The 21,232-nt window shown below is 40.9% G+C and overlaps 1 protein-coding gene across 2 annotated transcripts in view; it reads left to right on the top strand.

The window, feature by feature from the left end:
* Nucleotides 1-4,839: 4,839 nt before the first annotated feature.
* Nucleotides 4,840-21,232, top strand: part of zbbx (zinc finger, B-box domain containing) — a 104,221-nt gene continuing 87,828 nt past the window's right edge. For both annotated transcript variants that reach the window (XM_060922993.1, XM_060922994.1), the window contains exons 1-3: nucleotides 4,840-4,967; nucleotides 5,712-5,807; nucleotides 6,052-6,165. In XM_060922993.1, coding sequence (XP_060778976.1) covers nucleotides 4,957-4,967; nucleotides 5,712-5,807; nucleotides 6,052-6,165 — 221 coding nt within the window. In that variant the 5' untranslated portion in view covers nucleotides 4,840-4,956. The remainder of the gene's footprint in view (nucleotides 4,968-5,711; nucleotides 5,808-6,051; nucleotides 6,166-21,232) is intronic.

Raw genomic sequence — 21,232 nt, 5'->3', positions numbered from 1 at the left:
GAGGTGTGTTTGACCATGTGGTGAGGCCTTACAGTCCCTTGGAGACAATACAGTTAGCTCTGGATGCTAATGAGACAGAAGAATTAGCCGTAGCAGCTAATCCACTAGCTTTATAACATTACCAAATTCACTGAAATCTTGATGAGGTCAAAATATGTGTAAATAATGAAATTAAAGTGTTAGAAAGAAAAAGGGGAGCATGCAAAACCTATCTATTAAACAATTGAGAGATTAAAACAAAATAGAACAATCATCAATTCAACACGCTGTGTGTCTACAGTGTAAACAATTAAAACGTTCCTGAGTTCAAATTCACACTACTTCAAAAAACTAATTCCTAAGACTAGTTTTTATGCCCAAAATGCCAAGTCTTACTTCAGTATCTCGCCCTTTTGTAGAAAGCAGAGAATTCTTGGAGAGGCTGAGTTTCACAGGAGCTCGTGGAGACTTCTGTAGGAAACAGAGAATTCTCCAACGCTTCGAAGCTCGTGGGAAGAAAAGAGAGTCTCTGATCAGAATAATGTGCACAGCACTTTAATTAGAAGGATCCAGTCGCTTCTAACATTAATTAACTGCTTTGGCTGCAGTCCGTACGTACGTATAATGAATAACTGAAAACCAGTAGTAACTCAAGCTGAGTTTAAAATCGCACGATTCTGGACTCTACCGTGGCCAGAGGTAAATAAAAGAAAAGCACGTTAAATCGTGGATCTTGCAAGAAAGAAGAAAAGAAAAGACGTCTTTATCTGGTTTGCTCGGTGGAGCAAATCCTCTTTTTGCCTGCAGCCAGCTGGTCCAGACGGAAAGAGGAAGAAGGAAGCGTTGCTCAGTTACTTATGAGCTCAGGGAGGAAGTGACGTTGGTGATCCTGCCCAGGCGTGACGTAGGTCAACGCGTTAGTTGGCTGGGAGTTGTAGTCCTTAGACGGACTGTTGTAGTTCTTAGACAGTAGGTGGCAACTGTACCTACAGTAATAACAAAACACTGGTAATTTGAAACTTGCATTAATTAGAATTATTTTGTCCTTGTTTTCCACTGAAATTAAAAACAAAACTTGTGACTTGAAACATAAAAATAAGACATTTTGTCATAACATATGTTTTTATTTTTGAGTTATTGACTAGCCTAATAAACTGCCTTATGTAAGAAAGTGAAGTTTCTTTAAATGTTTTGGTGTGAAACAGTCAGGAATTATATTTCCTTTCAATCTCTGTCATGATTTACATTCTTGGGCCATGGAAACAAATTTTGTGGGCAATAATCTCATGAGGTCACCATTCAAATTAATTTAACTTTTATTCACTTGTAGTTAAGTACATAAGATAAAAGCCTATTCTAGCTTAAAGACTAAAAACAGTCGGTTTCAGCAAAAATTATGCTTTTGACCCCTCCCAAACAAACAAACAAACAAACAAACAAACAAACAAACAAACAAACAAACAAACAAACAAACAAACTCAAAGAGCTCACCATCACAGCAGTTGAAACTGGAACTAAATAACTGAAATTGAGTCAGAGGTTATGCTTTTTTTCTGATGCTATCATCAATCAGAATCTTTGGAATTGCACAAAACAAGCCAGTTGTTCTGACTTTTCTGGGAACACCCCAAACTGCAAGAGGAAATCCTAATCATGGCTAGCAAAACAAAGATGGTAGCAGAAAATCATGGAAATAGAACGTATCTATTTAAAGTACAAATTTGAAATATTTGTACTTTACTTGCATTTTTATTTTCTGCAACTTTACACTTCTACTCCAGGAGGCTATATCACAGAGGCAAATATTCCACTACATTTGTTTGAACATTTTAGTTACTAGTTACTTTTCAGATTAAATTTTTTATATCAGCTGGAAAATTCACTGATACAAAGATGAAAATAGTCTTTTTTTTGAGTGCAAGAAAAGCTGATTTTTTAGAGGTAAACGGTTCCCACGCATATATAATTAAAATTAGCTCAACCTTATTCATCTACAGCAGCAAAATGCAACATACACAGTGGTGCTTGAAAGTTTGTGAACCCTTTCGAATTTTCAATATTTCTGCATAAATATGACCTAAAACATCATCAGATTTTTACACAAGTCCTAAAAGTAGATAAAGAGAACCCAGTTAAACAAATGAGACAAAAATATGATACTTGGTCATTTATTTATTGAGGAAAATGATCCCATATTACATATCTGTGAGTGGCAAAAGTATGTGAACCTTTATTTTCAGTATCTGGTGTGACCCCCTTGTGCAGCAATAACTGCAACTAAATGTTTCTGGTAACTGTTGATCAGTCCTGCACACCGGCTTGGAGGAATTTTAGCCCATTCCTCCGTACAGAACAGCTTCAACTCTGGGATGTTGGTGGGTTTCCTCACATGAACTGCTCGCTTCAGGTCCTTCCACAACATTGCGATTGGATTAAGGTCAGGACTTTGACTTGGCCATTCCAAAACATTACCTTTATTCTTCTTTAACCATTCTTTGGTAGAACAACTTGTGTGCTTAGGGTCATTGTCTTGCTGCATGACCCACCTTCTCTTGAGATTCAGTTCATGGACAGATGTCCTGACATTTTCCTTTAGAATTCATTGATCTCATCTCATCTCATTATCTCTAGCCGCTTTATCCTTCTACAGGGTCGCAGGCAAGCTGGAGCCTATCCCAGCTGACTACGGGCGAAAGGCGGGGTACACCCTGGACAAGTCGCCAGGTCATCACAGGGCTGACACATAGACACAGACAACCATTCACACTCACACCTACGGTCAATTTAGAGTCACCAGTTAACCTAACCTGCATGTCTTTGGACTGTGGGGGAAACCGGAGCACCCGGAGGAAACCCACGTGGACACGGGGAGAACATGCAAACTCCACACAGAAAGGCCCTCGCCGGCCCCGGGGCTCGAACCCAGGACCTTCTTGCTGTGAGGCGACAGCGCTAACCACTACACCACCGTGCCGCCCGAATTCATTGATATAATTCAGAATTCATTGTTCCAACAATGATGGCAAGCCATCCTGGCCCAGATGCAGCAAAACAGGCCCAAACCATGATACTACCACCACCATGTTTCACAGATGGGATAAGGTTCTTATGCTGGAATGCAGTGTTTTCCTTTCTCCAAACATAACGCTTCTCATTTAAACCAAAAAGTTCTATTTTGGTCTCATCCGTCCACAAAACATTTTTCCAATAGCCTTCTAGCTTGTCCATGTGATCTTTAGCAAACTGCAGATGAGCAGCAATGTTTTTTTTGTAGAGCAGTGGCTTTTTCCTTGCAACCCTGCAATGCACACAATTGTTGTTCAGTGTTCTCCTGATGGTGGACTCATGAACATTAACATTAGCCAATGTGAGAGTGGCCTTCAGTTGCTTAGAAGTTACTCTGGGGTCCTTTGTGACCTCGCCGACTATTACACACCTTGCTCTTGGAGTGATCTTTGTTGGTCGACCACCCCTGGGGAGGGTAACAATGGTCTTGAATTTCCTCCATTTGTACACAATCTGTCTGACTGTGGATTGTTGGAGTCCAAACTCTTTTGAGATGGTTTTGTAACCTTTTCCAAGGTCCTCAGAAATCTCCTTTGTTCGTGCCATGATACACTTCCACAAACATGTGTTGTGAAGATCAGACTTTGATATATCCCTGTTCTTTAAATAAAACAGGGTGCCCACTCACACCTGATTGTCATCCCATTGATTGAAAACACCTGACTCTAATTTCACCTTCAAATTAACTGCTAATCCTAGAGGTTCACATACTTTTGCCGCTCACAGATATGTAATATTGGATCATTTTCCTCAATAAATAAATGACCAAGTATAATTTTTTTGTCCCATTTGTTTAACTGGGTTCTTTTTATCTACTTTTAGGCCTTGTGTGAAAATCTGATGATGTTTTAGGTCACATTTATGCAGAAATATAGAAAATTCTAAAGGGTTCACAAAATTTCAAGCACCACTGTAGCTGTAGTATTAATCCATAAACATCATATATAATAGCAAAAACAAACAAACAAACAAACAAACAAACAAACAAACAAACAAACAAACAAACAAACAAATCCTACTGCCCAATGAGTACTTTTACTTTTGATACTTGAAGTAAACTTCAGTATGTTTGCTGTTTGCTGCTACATACTTTTAGTGCAGAACGGATTTGAATGCAGGACTTTTACTTGTAGTGGAGTATTTTCAAAGTGTGGCATTAATACTTTAACTTAAGTAAAGGATCTGAATACTTCTTCCACCACTGGTGCAGGTCAGCTGTCAAGAACAAGTTAGTGTCAGAAACTGAGGGTCTCTTCTGGAAAGAGAAAAAGGCTTTATGCTTCTTAAAATCAGTTGATACTTGAAATTAAAAACTTGGGTCATGGTCATTAATAGCTCAGTTTAATCAGCACTTCTGTGTTGGACAGCGTTGTCCAGGCTGGGCACCAAAAAAGAAGTGATAACGGTGCTCCGGGTGAAGTAGACCATGCCCCATGCAATGCCCTCCTCCCCCATTTACATCACCCATTCCCAGAATGTTCCGACGTCTCTGTACTTATTCATTAGAATTAACTAAATGTGCTTTTTGTCTTATACTACACTAAAACACATAGATAAATTGAATATGTTTTAACGATATACATAATTAAATTAATAATAATTTCATTAAAATGTAATTAAATCAATTCATCAATAAATCACACTGTTTCATAGAACATACTCGGAACAACGCGAACCAATCAGAAACGGTGATTTTAAGAGCGTGTTTCCTATCAGCCAATCAGAATTCGTTCTTTCTTCGCGGAGCGGAAATATCGTGTCTACTCTCGCGACAGCTGCCGTTACCATAGTGATTCCAATATACAGTTAATGGAAGGTGTTCGATGAGTCAGAAACGAACTCGTTTTTGAAAAGAATTGTACTTTTTAAAACTTGCTTTTGTTTGTTTCATGTTAGTTTCATCTCTATTTAATGTCTTTCAGGTATGACAACACTTTTATCGACATGCAACGTTAAATACTATGCTAACTGTAGGGCGCTAGTAATGGCTAGAACCTAAACGAGTAGGTACAATATTTGCTGAATTTATAGAGGTCCGATGTTTTTAAATTATAATTTATATTTTTTAAATGGATATTTCCAATATATTTACATGTATACCGTATATACAGTATTATAGTATGCATTGCACTATACTCTTATACTGCTCTATTTAGTATATATTCTGTAATTATTGTTATAATAATAATAATAATAATAATAATAATTATTATTATTATTAGCAGCGGCAAGGTGATGTGGTGGTTAGTACTATCACCTCACAGCAAGAAGGTCCTGGGTTCAAGACAAGTGGCTGATGATAGCTTTTCTGTGTGGAGTTTGCATGTTCTCCCCCTGTATGCATGAGCTTCCTCCGGATGCTCTGGTTTCTCCCACAGTCCAAAGACATGCAGGTTAGGTGAATTGGTGGCTCTAAATCGACTGTAGGTGTGAGCATGAATGGTTGTTTGTCTCTATGTGTCAGCCCTGTGATGATCTGGCGACTTCTTTAGGGTGTACCCTGCCTCTCGCCCATAGTCAGCAGGGATAGGCTCCAGCTTGCCCACGACCTTGTACAGGACAAGCGGTTATGGATGATGGATGGGTGGATCATCATCATCGTCATCATCATTATCTCTGTATTACTAGTCACTTTTACAATGTTTACTATTTTCTTTTTTTTACAGGGAGAAGCCAAATCAAGAAGCCAAATCAACAACAATGAATTTAAATGAATTTGTGGTCCTTCCCAACAAGCCCAAATCCATAAAGCTAAATGTCAGGTTGAGTATTTTCCCCCTTTGGTTATGTTTTTAATTTATTATTAGTGTAAATTATGTATTGAGTCTGTTGTGTTAATCACACTTATGTTAATCTCTGGAACATGGCAGATAGATCTTCATCCTACGGTAACAAATTGGCATGAAATAATTTGTCAGATTTGAAGCTTCTTGTCCCAAGACTGCCTGACACACTGCTTCTCTGATTAGTATTTTGTGTGTGTAAAGTGTGTTGTGTACTTTGCAGGAATTTGCATGAGCTGCGTATGGAGACAGCACAGCTCACTCAGGATAACAAGGACACAGAGGGCCGCCTGCAGCAACTCAGAGAGGTCATGAGCTGTGAGAAAGAGGAGAGAGTGTGAGTGACACATATGGGTGGCAGTAGACAGAGGGAGTAGAAAAGGGGAGTCTGATATATTTGCTCCTTTTTTTATGAATATACAACCACAACATGGTATTTCATGGTTCAACCAATGTGCTGTTGAACGCAACACCACAGTTCAGACACATTATTGATAGACACATTAACACTTTAACAGAAAGACACGTTGTTGCATAAATCTTCCAACAATGTCATGTACGGACATATTCAACAGTTATTCTATGAAATCGAGTCGTACATGAACTGATAGCTGACGAAGCACGTAGTGCCAAGTTGGCTATAAGCCATGTACAACGAGCTTGTGGATAGAATAAAACAGTTATTCTACTCATTCACTGGATTTTGAGAAACAGAGCATTTTTATTTTTTGCAAATTCGATAAATAAAAACTTTATACAAAACGTCTGACAAAATAATTTCCGTTTAGAATGTAAACAAACTGGCGAAATGACTAGCAATTTGTGAAAAATGCTATAATAATTCTTGAAAAATAAAAAAAGATATATTCTTACCAGGCGGCACGGTGGTGTAGTGGTTAGCGCTGTCGCCTCACAGCAAGAAGGTCCTGGGTTCGAGCCCCGGGGCCGGCGAGGGCCTTTCTGTGTGGAGTTTGCATGTTCTCCCCGTGTCCGCGTGGGTTTCCTCCGGGTGCTCCGGTTTCCCCCACAGTCCAAAGACATGCAGGTTAGGTTAACTGGTGACTCTAAAATTGACCGTAGGTGTGAATGGTTGTCTGTGTCTATGTGTCAGCCCTGTGATGACCTGGCGACTTGTCCAGGGTGTACCCTGCCTTTCGCCCGTAGTCAGCTGGGATAGGCTCCAGCTTGCCTGCGACCCTGTAGAAGGATAAAGCGGCTAGAGATAATGAATGAATGAATGAATATTCTTACCATCAAATACTTTTATTCCATATTTTGTTTCTTTGTTGTTTTTTTTTGGGGGGGGATTATTTTCAACTAGAGTTTTTATTTTGTCCTTCTTGTTAAGACAGGGTAGGTTCTAAATGCTAAGGGAATCTCATGATTATCTGGAGGTCTTAGACAAACTGAACCCCAGAGTTCTGTTTCATGCCTCATAACTTTCAGGGGTGGTGTGAAACACCTGGATGACATATCCACTGGATAATGTATGCCACTCCCCTGAACATATGCACCGTCTTGAAAGTGCATCTGCTATACCATTGAGTTACTCTCACTGAAGCCAGTAATGGATCTCATGCTGGCCCTGATCATTGATATAGTTGGTCATTGAGACATTTTCTGAGTAGAAAACAGTGTGGGGACATCTCAGAACCAGCAACAAGAACTTCAGGGCCAGGTGGACTGCTTCAGTTGCAGCTGGTTGATGATTGATGAGTTGGGCCCTGCCTGAATCCTAATTGAAAGTTGTCAATAAAGTTCTTGCATTGTGGCATTGCAAACTTGAACAGGTATTGTGCGAAAGAGTGCATTTGAAGTTGTGGGTTGTATTGCACCCACAATATATGCACAATCCACAATGCATGCCACCTTGGCATGCACACCTGCACAATGGGCTATTCAGGTGTTTGTTTATTTTCTACTTTCCATTTATTATAATGAGGGCAGCATGGTACTGCAATAGGTAGTGTTGGTACATACATCAGATTTACATGGTCTGTGGTTCAAGCTTGGGATTTTGTGTATTCCCGTCATCTTCATGTGGGTTTGTTTGACCACTACACACAGGAAGGTAAAAAAAAAAAAAACGTTTAGATGCTGTTTAGTTGTTATGCACTTCTCAAACACTGTGGCCGGCTGTTACTCATACCTGTGTTCAGTGATGGCAGGAAGAGGGCAGGCAGGCAGGCAGGAAGAGGGCAGGTGGTCAGGCAGGCAAGCAGACAAGTAGGCAGGCAAGGCAGGGATGGAAAGAGGTAGATAACAGGCAGGCAAGCAGGTGGTACACGGTGGTGTAAAATCCAATTGTTTGTAGAGATCCACAAAAGGGTTGTTCCAAAGATGTAATTTCCAAAGGGTAAAATCAAAGTAATCTAAGAGTTAAATCTAATTGTTCAAGCATAGATTTGAAGCTTAATGTTCAAGTGTATCTTGGAAACAGTAAAAAACTATTGATCACCAGCATCTTCCATTGTCTAACTGAGACTAGACTGAGCACATGGAAGATGCCATCTTTTACCTGAACAGGTGACCTAAGGGTATGTAAAAAAAAAAGTTCCAAGCTAAGTGCCAGTACTGTAAATCTAAAGCAAAAATATGATACTCTAAACCAAAGCAAGTTTAAACTAAATTTGGCTCGTTCATTTCCGGCCCCTTATAGCAACTTCGTGGAGCATGCTATAACAAAAGATATATCTGCAAAAAAGGGAGCCAATTACTCTTATATTGCAAAATTCATTTTCAGTTCTACTTCTAGAAAAGAAGAGTGCAAATATCACTATGTGTATGTGATGCAGAAGGATGCACGTGCACATTCCATGAGCCTCAGTTCAGTTTTCTACTAAGAGGCATATCTTGTTGATGGGCCTTTGGAGCTGTTTTGTTTTAGTCTGGAGTCGTACCGTACACTATGGACGAGGCCTTTGGAATCCTTTATAGCTTCAATGACTCTTGCCATTACCCATGAGCCTCAGGGTGCTGTAGCATCAGCCACCACAACAATGTCTCCCACACAGAAAGTCCGCTTGACACAGGACCACTTTGGTCACGCCTGCATGAGTGGAAGATACTCCCATATCCAGCATGTCCAGAAAAGATCAGCGATGCATTGTATTTGTTGCCAAGTCATTGGGGTCATCTGAAACAGCTGTCAAAGGACAGCTGTTCAAAATGGATTCTACCTCACACATCACAGTGACAAGACCCTCGTCATCCAAAGGTTGTTGGTTTGTGACAGACAATAAAATCCTTTTTACCATTCAGATTAGTCGTTCCCAAATGCTTCCATGATGGGCACCAGCAGGAGGATTAAATGTCCACTTGACACCTTTTTGTAAGAGACTACGCTTAATCTGCTTCACATTCCAAGACTTCAGTGCTTCCCTCAACTCTTTTTCAGCAGAAATTAAATTAGTTCCATTGTCTGAATTAAATTCTCTTACTTAACCTCTTCTTGAAATGAAGCGCCTGAACAAATGCATTCACACAGGAGTCTGTGTCCATAGAGTGCCCCACTTCCAAGTGAACTGCCCTACTGGTGAGCAGTGAAATCACACCATACTGCTTTGTCATGCCATGCCCTCTTCTCACCTCAATTGGTCCAAAATAATCCACTCTGACATGTGAGAAAGGAGGAAAGTCAGGGGTCAAACAGTCAATTGGCAGGTCAGACATCTTTTATTCACCTGGATGTTGCCATCTGCAGGGCATGCACTCGTTCATGAATTTTCCTTGCCAGGGAATTTGCACAGGGAATCCAATATTTCTTCCATAGGGTCGATAATATATGATTTCTTCCATTGTACCCAACCTGCTGGTGGATATTCTAAAGCACAAGTTTTGAAACATGATGCTCTTTAGGCAAGATGGCAGGATGTTTTTGCTCTTCTGGCATAGCCATTTTACTCTTCTGGCATAACCATTTTGCTCAGACGACCACCAACTCTTAAGATGCCATGGTCAAGCACTGGATCCAGCCTGAAGATGGAGCTTTTTTTTGTCTGTGGTCTTTCTGTTCCATAGATTTACCATTTCCCATGGGAATCCTTGATTTTGCCAGAACTTCACAATGACTTCTGCATGTTCAATGTCCTGAACTGATAGTACCATAGGGCCAGGTTTTAGTGCCTTCATGGTCCCTTTCAGGACATGTTGGACAAGCAAACTCTTCAACTTAAGCATCCATATTACTGCATATCCGAGTTTACGCCATGTTGAAAAATAATTAAGTAGGATGCTCGGATGTTTCTTAGAACACACTGTACAGGTGACGCGTCTTTTACAATCTTTACTCATATGGCCCTTTACTAAACAGCCAAAGCAAATACCCTTCATCTTCAACAATTCAACGCACTCATTCTGAGACTTGGATAACAATTCATCACACAAATCTATGACATGTGTACCATTACAAATGGGACAAAGGTTTGAAGTAATTGACTTGTCATTTAAAGCTTGTTTCTTTAACTTTTCCTGTTCGAGAATCTCAGCCCTGTCAAGTGTGTCTGCCACTGTGGTGATGAAGCTACTGCCTTTGCTTTTATAGGAAAGCTTGGAATCTGGTACAGACTTTGTCTGAAACACTTTGTTAGCGGGGAATGATGGTTGTATATCACCAAAGAGTGGATCTTGCATGATTCTAGCCTACTTCTCAATGAAGTTAACCAGATCAGAGAAAGTAGCTCTTGTTTTCCTATGCTCCAGGACATTAAATATGACAGACCTCCACTTCTCCTTTAACTTGTGCAGGAGCTTTGAAACAAGAAGCCATAGATTAGAAGGTAGGCTAAGCTCTTCCAGATTCTGTGACAGATTATAGCATCCTCGGAGAAAGGGCGCATAACTGGATAATGCTAAAGGTTTAATGTTGCTCCAACTTAAAGGTCATAGGCAATGGTCCGAGGTGAAACATAGAATATCAACTTTATTGTCGAGAAGAATGACGCAAAAAGCAAATTCAATTTTCCTAGTGTTTAATTTGAACCCTAAAATTGAATAAAATGGTTAAAATATACAACCCCGATTCCAAAAAAGTTGGGACAAAGTACAAATTGTAAATAAAAATGGAATGCAATGATGTGGAAGTTTCAAAATTCCATATTTTATTCAGAATAGAACATAGATGACATATCAAATGTTTAAACTGAGAAAATGTATCATTTAAAGAGAAAAATCAGGTGATTTTAAATTTCATGACAACACATCTCAAAAAAGTTGGGACAAGGCCATGTTTACCACTGTGAGACATCCCCTTTTCTCTTTACAACAGTCTGTAAATGTCTGGGGGCTGAGGAGACAAGTTGCTCAAGTATAGGGATAGGAATGCTAACCCATTCTTGTCTAATGTAGGATTCTAGTTGCTCAACTGTCTTAGGTCTTTTTTGTCGTATCTTCCATTTAATGATGCGCCAAATGTTTTCTATGGGTGAAAGATCTGGACTGCAGGCTGGCCAGTTCAGTACCCAGACCCTTCTTCTACGCAGCCCTGATGCTGTAATTGATGCAGTATGTGGTTTGGCACAAACGTGTGTTACTACCATCAGCAGTGCCTACACAGTGTTACCAGTTTGTGATTTCCAATACAGAAGCATGCCTGTATGTGATGCAGTGCCGTCTAAGGGACCGAAGATCACGGGCACCCTCTTTGCAATTTTACACTGTCAAACTCCTTTCTGATATTGCTCCACTATTTGTCAGGGCAGAATTAGGGGGATTGGTGATCCTCTTCCCATCTTTACTTCTGAGAGCCGCTGCCACTCCAAGATGCTCTTTTTATACCCAGTCATGTTAATGACCCGTTGCCAATTGACCTAATGAGTTGCAATTTGGTCCTCTAGCTGTTCCTTTTTTGTACCTTTAACTTTTCCAGCCTCTTATTGCCCCTGTCCCAACTTTTTTGAGATGTGTTGCTGTCATGAAATTTCAAATGAGCCAATATTTGGAATGAGATTTCAACATGTCTCACTTTCGACATTTGATATGTTGTCTGTTCTACTGTGAATACAATATCAGTTTTTGAGATTTGTAAATTATTGCATTCTGTTTTTATTTACAATTTGTCCTTTGTCCCAACTTTTTTGGAATCGGGGTTGTACTGTTTTGCCCAATTTCTGAAGGTTTGTTTACATCTCACTTATGTGCACTTTCACCGCCAGGGGACAGTCATCGTGACGCCATTTAAGCCAAACAGACTGGGAGCAGCTCTGTGTTTACCTGCGAACTGAGCACACGTGTACAGACTTTGGTTATGAGAGGTTGCGTAAAATGTCTGAAAGCGATAGCGATTTTGAAGTAGGAATTCTCCAAATTAAATATCGAGAGGTGAAACCATATATGTATGAACCTATGGCCGTTTCGAAGCAGTCGGTGAATGTGGCTCACTGGTTTGACTGTGCAGCCTCGGAATCGGACAGTGACTCGGCCAACTCTGATCGCGGTGACCCCAGACCTCAGCAAGACTCACGCCCAAACGATTTATCCTGGTAGTTATGATAAATTCCTACTTTCATCGTAATACTAAATAAGAGCCCTTTTGAAGAATAATTAAACTGCCCTCCCTAGTGGATATAGGCAACAATTACTTGACAGTGCGCCGGTAGGCCACATTAGCCTGCCATCCGCGGCATTATATTATTTATAGCCTACTTTAAGCGAGGAAATATCCCTTTGTCTCATTTCCACAATGATTGTACAGGATCCCTCTGGCTTCATGCACACAATCCACTCTCCGCCTCGTGTCCTCTTTCGGAAAAAGCCAACCCACTCTCTCCACCTCTTCTCCTTTTTCGGAAAAAAGCCAACCCTCTCGCTCTGCCTGTTCTCCTCTTTCGGAAAAAGCCAACCCACTCTCTCCACCTCTTCTCCTTTTTCGGAAAACACTAACCCACTCTCTCCGCCTCTTCTCCTTTTTCAGAAAAAGCCAATCCTCTTGCTCCGCCTCTTCTCCTCTTCCAGAAAAAGCCAATCCACTCTCTCTGCCTCTTCTCCTCTCTCAGAAAAAGGTAAAAACTTCTTCCTGAACCGGTCCCGTTGTTACAGTTCACTGCACAACAATAAGGCATGGTTTTTCTTTGGAAATTCCTGAATGCACATCTGCACTCAAGCCAAATGGCAATGTAAGTAAATGGAAGTGGACTCAACTCAAGTGGTTTGTTTGGTTTAAATGATGTCACGCGCCGAGTGGTCACAAAAATAGCCGAACAGAAATTTGCCGCGAACCGTGCTAACTTATTTTAATTATTACTTATTAACAATACTTCTTGGAACCAGAAGAAAATTACAGAGGGTTTTTTAACATATAAAGTTTCAAATGTGCATAAAATTAAAACTGTTGCCTATGAGCTTTAAGGCCATGCATGCACTCATGAGCTTTATTTTATCACCAAAATGATACTCCAACAATCTTTTTGCCTCTTCATATCCCTCATACGTATCCATGTGTAAACAGCTCCTGACCAGTTCCCTTGGTTGGCCGGAAGTGTATTGTTTCAGGTAATACAAGCAGCCCTTGTTACGGATGGCCTTATTTTCAATTCCATGTATGAATGCCTGCATCAAAGTTCAAAGGTTCTGCATCAAACATGGGAATGTCCCTGGTGGGAAGTAAAGATAGCCCTTGTTGTTGAACAATAAGTTTTGCTATGTCATTCAAGCCACTATTTGCATTTAAAGTGCTGATGACACGTTTTTGACATCTTTGGCGATGTTTTATATCATAAAAAGTAATTCCCGATGATCCATATATTAATTCACGAAGGCGCCTATTTTACAAGTTATGATAAAAAACGCGGCTATTTGGGCAAATTTGACGGGGCTGCAGCACCCAGGAGATGAAAGAGGAGGAGGGGCTATATGACGTCAGCGAAAGAACCTTCCTCCTAACTTACCAGTTTGTTGTTGATGCGGCAGGTATTCAGTTTATCATTATTAGTATTTTTATTAGACATTATACATTATTATATATATATGTGGCAGATCACAGAATCCAGGGACACATGTCGGCCCGGGGGCATTTTGAGTTATTGACAGATTCAGAAAGTACAGTTTCTAAGCTTTCCAATGATGCCTTCCATGTGGAGATCTGACAATATTTGAAGAATGTGTGGCCTTTTGAAAGTGTATACTTCTTAAAACAGAAAAGGGAGAAAATCGCCCTCAAAGTTTTCCATCTCAGCTACTCTGGGTGTAGGGTGGGCACATAATGGTGCTCATTTGCATGACATTAAGGAAAGCTCTACCCCCTACGAGCTAGCACGATACTACTTTCATGTAAACAAAGATCACCACGTCAATTTTCCTTCCATGCAAAGTATGCCCAACACAATTATGAAGTACAAAAATAAGTCCTAAAGTATACTTTAACGCTTTGTGGTTGAAAAATTACTCACACCGTAAGAAAGAAAGATAGCACGATGATGACACAACTAACACAACACTAGTTTCATGTAAAGCCTCGGTCACAACCGGCCGTACAGTACGCGCTCCTACAGCCGGTCTACACGCAAAAAACGCAAGAAACACACGGAGAGTGCGCATGAAACGCACGAGAGCGCGCGTGTGAAAAGCACGAGAGCGCGCGTGTGACATGCTGATTTTCGAGCCGCAGACCGGCCGCAGAGGTTCTTTGTCATGTCAAACAAACTCTACAGGCGCTTACGTTTTTTTCAGGTTGCAAGACAAACTTACGGCCAACGCGCGTCTTTCTCCATGAACAAAAAAAAAAACGCAGCGATTTGGGAAATGCCAAAAATCACACGGCCAAAAAATCGTATGTCCGGTTGTGACCTAGGCTTAACCAAACCACAACACTCTCCGTTACATGCAAAAATAACCACACAGCTTTAGATTAATAAACTTACCCCATCAGAAAGAGAAATGGCGCCTTGCACACGCCAATGCCTCCGATGGAATGTAATCCTAGAACGGTCCGTGCATCATCCAATCATTCAAGTATTCCATTCAATCTGGAAAACGAGGTTGCGTTTTTTTTTTTTTGCTAGAAATGGTGATCTCCGATGTAAATACCGTGTGTCTGTTTGCTTCGCGGTGTTTGCTCCTCTGCGCTCTGTTTAGCTTGCTCATTCCATAGTGAAATCACACGCCTGTATGCAGGTTAAGTAGCCATGCGCTCAACTCGGATCATACAGCTGATTCGCGGAAAAAACAAAAAAAAACAAATGACTTTAAATCATCATGTGAATGGCCCATATGGTAATTTACCCACACACCCTAGCAGGCTACAGTCCTGACAAAAACGAGACAATTTGCAACAAAAAATGTATGCTTTTCCAACAAAACAATCTATTATCTGAAATACTGATTGCATTCTTCAAGATCTCAATTTGCACATGATGGAAAAAAACAAAAATCACAAATTAAAAAAAAAAATGCTTCTTTTGCGATTATCTCGGATTCGTTTCGGCCGACATGTGTCCCTGGATTCGGTGAGCGGTCACATATATATCTATATCTATATCTATATAGCTATTATGCCTTCGCGTTGTGTTGCCGGCTTTTGCTCCAAAACCCACAAGGATGGGGTAAGTTTATTCAAGTTTCCCAGAGATCCCGAGCTGCATGCGAAGTGGGTGAAGCAAGTCAGGCGCACTCGTGACAAGTGGGAGCCCTCACCAACATCCATCCTGTGCTCTGAACACTTCGATTTGGATTGTTTTGACACCCTTCCCAGCTTAAAAGAATCTCTTGGGTGTTCAGTTCAGCACAAACGTGTGTTACTACCATCAGCAGTGCCTACACAGTGTTGCCAGATTGGGAGGTTTCCCGCCCAGTTGGGCGGTTTCAAGTGCATTTTGGTGGGTTTTGAACATATTTTGGGCTGGAAAACGTCAGCAGTATCTGTTGCCAGATACTGCTGAAGTTTTACAGCCCAAAATATGTTCAAAACCCACCAAAATGCACTTGAAACCGCCCAACTGGGCAGGAAACCTCCCAATCTGGCAACACTGCCAGTATTCCGGAGGGGGTCTACTAGTAGCTATGCCGGATCCAAAGACAGTCCTCCTGTCAGAACATGTGTTGTGAAACGACATAAGATAAAGGTACGTAGAGCTATAGATTCTACATGATAATCATAAATGTAATCATAAAGTCGGCGTGATATCAGTCATGTATTTGCTTGTGAAAGCTTGCGGCTTTCATGTAACTGCCGCCTAGCAACGAGAGGCAAAGGGTAAAGAGGGTAGGCTATCATAGATTCTATTCGGAAGAGATCAACACAATTCTAGACTCCCAGAAGAGGAAGAGCTAGCACTAGAGAGTTCACCGGCGTTTTCATGCGCCATTTCCATTGAGTAGAACCAGAGTAGAACAGCCAGTGCACCGCAGCGTGTTCTTCCGCTGACGTCACAACATGGCCACGAGCCACGGACCCAGTTTTCTTGCGCTGTGCAATTAAAAGTTGGATATTCGCGTAACAACAGCTTCTTTTCACGTAATTATAACAGAAATCTAACATGTTTGCCATGTTGTATAGTTTATTTAAGAAATTGCATAGAGTCATGTTCGTGTCATCAGCCCTTTAAGTATATTGGATGCGGTGTCGGTGTAGAAGTAGCTGCTGCTGCTGTTGTTGGGGTAGAAGTGGCTACTGCCACTGTTGTTGGTTGATGAGACGTTTCCTCAACCATTGGTGGTTTAGAGGGCAACTGTTTTGGTTTATGAGCTGTAAACAGCTGAAGAGAAAAGTTTTAGGAACCACATGTATAGTTGCATATTCAGTTGATGGCTCTGGATCCAAAGAAATTTCTTTTAGGCATTTTCCTTGTGCTTCCAGTTAAAAATTCATGCCATCTTCGAGTGGCTTCGACTGAGAGACAGATTTTGTTTCATAACCCTTTAGTTGTTTCTCATAATTCTCAAGAACCTGGGCTTTGGCATTTGCTGCAGCTATGCCAGTTTCCAAGGCATTCTGTTCTATTGCAGTTTGCAGTTGCACCTTTTGCATTTCCAGAGCATGTTTCTTTGCAAATCCAGCAGCACGTTCCAGAAGAGCTGCTTTTTCAGCTTCAGCTTTTGCATATGCTGTTGGCACTGAAGATGCACCAGATTTTGAAGAAGTCCAGATCTGTTTGATTTCCTTGACACATTTGAAATGCTGTCAAGGGGAGTAACAATGGGTTTGATTGCCTTTCCATGTTTCCACATCCTTTGAAAATGATGAGAAGGTACTTTTTTTTTGTTTGCTTATACCAGTTAGCATTGTCATTTTCCTTTTCATCACCAGTTAACATTTGCTGCACAGAAACATGAGCTTTATGAGATTCATTCAAGGTGATAATGAGACCTTGAACACCTTTGTCCACATCAGCAAAAGGTATTTATCCATAAGCCCCTTTAATTCATTTTGTTTTCGTGTACAAAAACCCAGTTTCCCTCTACAGGTTGCAATGAACTGACTGAATTTCTTCTCCATCATGATGGCTCCCACTCTCCTCAGTGGGAGAATCAGCAGGCTCTATATCAGTTGATATCGATAGACATGTTTGTAACAATTTCAGTTAGAACACAGGCATGCAATTAATTTCCCAAAAAAAGTTGAATAAGCAAATGGCAACACAGAATATACAGTTCAGTAGTAGGTTCAAATGAAAATGCTTGCACTCAAAATTCAACAAATCCTAAAAAGTACTTAAAGGCAAGTTGCAGCACAAGTGAAGCACACAGTCCAAACAATTCTGATTCAAATCCAAGGTCCAGTTTCATTCAGACAATTCTATTCTCCATCCAGCTGTCTTATAAGCACTTCAAAACCAAGTTTTTAAAATTTTTTTTATTCTAAACTGAGTGGTCAAACAAAGTAAAACAAACAAAAAAAACTTTAGATGCTGTTTAGTTGTTACGTGCTTATCTCAAACACTGTGTCTGGCTGTTACTCATACCTGTATTCAATGATGACAGGAAGAGGGCAGGCAGACAAGTAGGTAGGCAAGGCAGGGATGCAAAGAGGTAGATAACAGGCAGGCAAGCAGGTGGCACACAGTGGTGTAAAATGCAGTTGTTTGTAGAGATCCACAAAAGGGTTGTTCCAAAGGGTAAAATCAAAGTAATCTAAGAGTTAAATCTAATTGTTCAAGCATATCTTGGAAGGAGCAAAAAAAACTATTGGTCACCAGCATCTTCCTTTGTCTAACTGAGACTAGACTGAGCACGTGAAAGACACCATCTTTTACACTGTGAGGGGGGCGCTGCACAGTGGCGACCAGCGGTACAGTCTGTCTGTCTCGTTCTTTGTTTGTTTGTTGAGTGACCAAGTTGTTTGTTTGAGATCATTTTCGGCACAAATTTTAATTAGTTACGCTTTCTTAATCGTAGGCTACCATAAGCCACTATGAGTCGCGTATGGGAGCTTGTTTTATTAGTAGGGTCGATACTGTTTGTTATCAGCATGGCGTGTGAACCGGCCTGTAATGCGGAATCACACGTACGCTACAACAGAGACTTTCTCTTACAACTGAGAGCCTTTGCAGGCGATTGGAATTATACCAATGTACCTGCGGAGATAACAAGAATCCAAGAAAACAAGAGAAAATGAGGGAAGAGGGGAGGAGTGCATCAAAGACTCAGGAGGAGAAAAACAAAAGTCCCACTTCCAACTATCATTCTCTCTAACATCCAGTCAATTAAAAGAAAAGCAGATGAGTTGCGAGTAAACACTCGTTACTTGTATGAATACAGGGAAGCCGGTGTTCTTGCCTTCTCTGAGACCTGGCTCAATGATACCATGCCAAATTCTGAAGTTTGTCCCGATGGATTTAGTATCATGCGCTTGGACCGATGCAGTAAGGCCACAGGCAAGGAACACGGAGGGAGCGTGTGCGTCATGATAAATGACAGATGGTGCAAAACAAATGTGGTAAGACAAAAGATCTGCACCCCGATATTGAACTTTTATCAGTTTCTATGCGACCCTTGTATCTTCCCCGTGAATTCCCACAAATTTTCCTGACACTGCTATATATACATCCAAGAGCAGACACAAACAAGGCAGCAGACATTATCTTTAATATCACCCAAGAATTTGATGAAATCTCACCAGATGCGCCCAGGTTTATAATGGGGGACTTTAACAACTGTACTCTCAAAAAAACACTGTCTACCTATTCGCAGTATGTCACATGTCCAACACGAAAAAACAAAACAATCGACTTATGCTATGGCTCCATCCCCAAGGCATATTCATCTATTTCCAGGCCCCCCCTGGGCGGCTCAGATCACAACACAGTCCTTCTAAGACCCACCTATAAACAGGTTTTGAAAAGGGTTAAACCTGTGGAAAAGCAGATCCAGGTGTGAGATGAGGACAGTGTAGAGACGTTGAAAGGGTGCCTGGAGTGTACATCATGGACCATCTTTGAGGACTCTTCAGCTGACTTGCACGAACAGACAGAGGCTATCTCGGGCTATATAGACTTTTGTGTGAGTGCAGTCATTCCAACCAAGACCATCAAAGTGTATCCAAACAATAAACCATGGATGACAAAAGAACTAAAGGATATATTAAATGAGAAAAAGAGAGTATTTGCTTCAGGTAGCTTACAGAACAGAAAAGACATGCAAAGGAAGGTCAATAAGGAGATTTATAAGGCCAGATGTCAGTACAGGGATAGAGTACAGAGTACCTTGGCCGAGGGGAATTCTAGAGTTGCTTGGACTGGAATAAAGCTGATGGCCAATGCACCCTTCAAGACGGGGAAAAAATTAACTTCATGGATGACACAGCATCTCTTGTGCTGGCCAATAACTTAAACGAATATTTTACCCGCTTTGAATTCAATGGCTGTGGTAACGTCTCTGCTTGGCAACAGACTGTGATGGACGATGCTGGGATGGAGAGCATTTTGACCATCAAGGAGGAGATGGTCCAGCAAGTGTTTGAGAGGACTAATGTACGAAAGAGCCCGGGGCCAGATAACATCGGAGGCAGAGTGCTGAAGCACTGCGCCCCAACTAAGTGGAATTTTTTGTTCTCTCTTCCAACGCTCAATGGACACCCAGGTGGTTCCACTGCTCTGGAAAACAGCAGTTGTGACCCCCCTTTCAAAGGTCTCCCATCCATCCTCATCCAAGGATTACAGGCCCATTGCCTTCACCTCTCTCTTAGTTAAATCATTTGAAAGGATCATAAAAATATACATCATGAACTCCTGTAGACATGCCCTTGACCCTCTACAATTTGCTTACAGATTTGGGAGGGGGACAGACGATGCTATTGTAATGCTTTTCAATTATTTGTATACACATTTGGAAGGTTGCAAAACACATGCTCGAGTTTTATTTGCAGACTTTTCATTAGCATTCAATACAATACTCCCACAACTTTTAGCAAACAGACTCAGAGACAACTTCCAGTTAAACTCAACACTAATTAAATGGATCTTGGACTTCTTGAGTGGGCGGCCACAAAGAGTAAAGGTGGGGAATACATTATCTGGGGTTCACTTCACTTCAATCGGGACACCACAAGGCAGTGTTTTGTCACCATTGCTATACATACTGTACACTGATTGTTGTCGCAGTAGATACCCTGGAATCTCATAATTAAATTCGCAAATGACACTGCTGTGATTAGTTTACTGGAGCGAGACAAATCTGAACATGGTCCAGTGTTGCAAGAATTTGTTGACTGGTGTGAAGCCTCCCACTTGCATTTGAACATATCCAAGACCAAAGAGCTGGTCTTCGATTTCAGACGTGAAGCTCCCTCAACCACTCCGTCTCTGATTAAAGGGGAGGAGATAGAGATGGTGACAGAGTACAAATATCTTGGTCTTATTATCGACCACAAATTATCTTGGGACCAGTGTGCTGATGCTGTTTTTAAAAAGGGCCAACAGTGCTTGTATTTTCTTAGAAAACTTAACTATTTTAATGTTGATAACAAAATTTTGACCATGTTTTACAAGTCCTTTATTGAGAGTATTCTCTCATACTGCATTGTATGCTGGTATGGGCATTCCAAAATCACCCATAGGAACAAATTGGGGAAGATTGTTAAAACCTGTGGAAAAATTATAGGTCAGCAACAGTTAGACCTGTACCAACTATATCTGACCAGATTAGAACAGAAGGCAGACAAGGTTTGCATGGTTATAACTCATCCACTTTCAGTGGAATTCAAGCCGCTCTCTTCTGGTCGTAGATAAAGATACCCCAATGTCAGGACAAATCGAGCAAAAAACTCATTCATTCCCATGGCAATAACTCAATTAAATAAGATGTGGGGAGGGGTAAGACTAGAAGAATATTTGGAGCACTGTGTAGTATTTTCCTTTATTTACGATATTAGGCCTTCTGGGGAAGTGCAATATACTTCTTATTGTATTCTATTTATGGATGTGTGTTATGTATTGATGAATAGTGGTGTAGCACAGCGCAGTAGTTTTATTTAT

Source organism: Neoarius graeffei, chromosome 6 (assembly GCF_027579695.1).
Source record: "Neoarius graeffei isolate fNeoGra1 chromosome 6, fNeoGra1.pri, whole genome shotgun sequence".
In the NCBI taxonomy this organism is placed as follows: Eukaryota; Metazoa; Chordata; class Actinopteri; order Siluriformes; family Ariidae; genus Neoarius; species Neoarius graeffei.
The sequence above is the reverse complement of the archived record's forward strand: the minus strand, read 5'-3'. Positions and strand labels throughout refer to the sequence as shown.